This window comes from Saccostrea cucullata, unplaced genomic scaffold (assembly GCF_032062105.1).
Source record: "Saccostrea cucullata isolate Sc308-1 unplaced genomic scaffold, CSIRO_AGI_Scuc_v1 ctg11829, whole genome shotgun sequence".
In the NCBI taxonomy this organism is placed as follows: Eukaryota; Metazoa; Mollusca; class Bivalvia; order Ostreida; family Ostreidae; genus Saccostrea; species Saccostrea cuccullata.
This window is the reverse complement of record NW_026922954.1, coordinates 6,410-9,336: the sequence shown is the minus strand read 5'-3', so window position 1 is coordinate 9,336 and position 2,927 is coordinate 6,410. Positions and strand designations below refer to the sequence as shown.

Genomic DNA, 2,927 nt, shown 5'->3' with positions numbered 1-2,927 from the left:
ATGGGTGATACGGACCCTGCAGGGCTTACACGAATTTCTAAAACAACCAAATGGATTAACCCTTAAACTTTTTTGTTCTAATTGTATTGTTAAATGGACTTTTGAGCTCCTTATCTCCATATTTTTATTTTATTTTTTTAACGGTTCTTGATCGCACTGAACAAGATGTGGTATGGAAAAGTGTATATATACGTATTATAATCTCCATGTATCATTTCTGCAGGATCTATATAATAAATGCTACTAAATTGTGACGTTAGTATTTTGCATATGCAGAAAAGCTGCTATATGGGTAAATATATTTAATTAAATTTACAGATGGTATATATTCTTGTGCTTCTATATTTACATCCTTTGCTAGTTTTTATGTTGACTCATCGAAAGTGAAATAATATTTAACTAGCTTAATTTAAAATAAATCATAGACAGAAATGCATTTTATGAAAATATGTATATAAAAATGGTTGTATAAAAATTTATTATGATTTCACTTTCAACTGATACAGCACCATCTTTGTTATTGGTGTCGGAAAATGTCTAGATTATTACAGATATTGATTTTTGAAAGCTTAATTGATAATCATTTTTCATGTAGAGGGAATCAAGATTGCAGTCATCCCCTTTTTACAGTTTATTTCTTCACTGGATGAAATATACTAAAGATATCAAAGATATGCAGAAAGAAATGAAATCCCTTCACGATCAAATCAACGAGCTTCAAAATTTTCACAAAAACTGGAATGATTTTTTCGGTATAAAGAGAAAAAATCTGCGACATAAATTCGACTTCTAGACTGTATTTCTTGTTGCTTACCAAACTTGATGAAGCTACAAAAACTTTAAACAACGTTAAAATTTGGATGGATAGAAAAGACGAAGAATTTGTGAGGTTTGTGGATTTGCAGAGAAAAACTGTCCGAAGAAAAGTGGAAATGAATCTTATGAAGGAAAAAATATCTGCACTTCAAAAAAAGAATTTAGAACTGCTGTATAATGTAACTAAATTGGAGGAAAGAATAAAAGAGACCAACTCCTTTTGTCAGAAACTGGGTGATCAAATCAATAGATTTGAAGCAAAGGTTGATACCAATTGGAGAAAAAGAAGTGACGTTGATTCACATATGAGACTGCAAATCGACAAGGTGTTAAATAAAAGCAACGAAAATCATTTGAAAATTCCAACTCTCTCAAATGGACTGAATGCTACGAAAGCAAAATGTTCCAATCTTGAAATGAAACAGATGTTTTTGGAAAAGAAAATCAGTGAAAACTTTTCAATGTTTAAAAAAGCGGAACAAACATCAGGAATTAAGATAACAAAATTTTCAACTCAGCTTGCTCATTTAAATGATATGAGAACCTCTATGCAGAACCAAACCAGCAATAATAAATGTAATATTAATAATTCTAATTCCTGTTTTAAAGACTGTAAACGTACATATACATGTATTAGTTCTCTCAAATTATTTTAGCGCAATCTCCCTCGTCAATAATATTAATGCGTACTTTTGGACCCATATATACTACAAGAACTGCTTGTTAAGTACACTATATGGTATCAATTTTTTTTAATTTTAAAATATATATCTAGAATTTTATATTCAATTTGTAACTGTCTGAAGAGCCATTAAAAATCAGAAATCGCTTACATTTAAAATGACTATTCGAGTCTTTGCGAATCTTGTTTTTTTTCATTGGATGTATTAATAATTTAATATTTTACTGTACCAAAAAATGAATTGTTCTTAAATCATATATATACATTATAAACGATGTGTTATATTTTTATAACTTCTAGGTCAAAGTGGAATTGTGGTGTCTCCATACATTTTTAAAACAGCGGATAAAACTGTGAGCTTTAAGGAACCCTTCCAAAGTAAGCCTAACATTGTGTTTGGACTCTCCTTGTATGATGCATACCATCACGTAGATGATCGTCTAAAAGCCTATCCGACAAAGCTTGACAAATACGGATTTACTCTTAAGAATATCGACCTGGGGTTCTGAAAAACTGTATCAAGCAAACTACTTTTGGATGGCTTGTCAATAAATTATTCCGTTGCGAAATAAAGCATGGACTTTCAATTTTTTTTGTTTTGTTTGTTCTTTGTCTTTGTATTTCTTTGTTGTATTTCAAAAGAAAATTCTGGTCTTTATAAAGGAGCAGAAAAGAATTATTCTCATGTTTATCATGAAGGCAAAGGTGACCTCTGAAAGATGCTCCAAAACTAAAATCAAACGGGAAATAGGAGTTATCTCGCTTAAACCACCGTAGTTTTATTCAAAGGGCGACAGCACAGTTGTAACCCTGCAATGTTCGCTCACGTGCAGGGAGACAACTCGTGATGTCTCCCTCACGCGCAGGGTGACAACTGTTATCTCCCTTCAGGTGACAATGAAATAGCGTAAGCGAACATTGCAGGGTTACAACTGTGCTGTCGCCCTTTGAATAAAACTACGGTGGTTTAAGCGAGATAACTCCTATTTATAAGTCAATCTGATTAAAATCAGATCCTCGATCAGCTCCTTTGTTTTTTTATTGTCGCTACACGAGGTAGCGACAATAAAAAAACAAAGGAGCGGATCGAGGATCTGATTTTAATCAGATTGATTTATAAGTACAATGGCTAAATATGCGGGATCGGTAAACAATAAATTCTAACGATGAAGTCAAAGTTGTCTGTTGACATATTTTGAAAGTATGGAATCGAATCGAAGCAGAGTAGAAGAAAATAAGAGGTTTGATTACTATTTTCTACTTTATATAATTGATAATTGTATATTCTTCAGGATAATAAAACTATTATGGACTGTTTAGAAGGGAGACATCACCAATTATCAAGTCTGAGTAGGGTTGTCACCCTCAGGCGCAAGGGCCCTCGGGTGACAACCCTACTCAGACCTGATAATTGGTGATGTCTCCCTTC

General features: G+C 32.6%; 1 protein-coding gene across 1 annotated transcript; it reads left to right on the top strand.

The window, feature by feature from the left end:
• Positions 1-1,005: 1,005 nt before the first annotated feature.
• LOC134262865 (uncharacterized) lies at positions 1,006-2,078 on the top strand. Its single transcript, XM_062745186.1, has 2 exons — positions 1,006-1,392; positions 1,799-2,078. Exons 1-2 carry the CDS (start codon positions 1,122-1,124, stop codon positions 2,005-2,007), a joined length of 480 nt encoding a protein of 159 aa, XP_062601170.1. The 5' UTR covers positions 1,006-1,121; the 3' UTR covers positions 2,008-2,078.
• Positions 2,079-2,927: the final 849 nt, after the last annotated feature.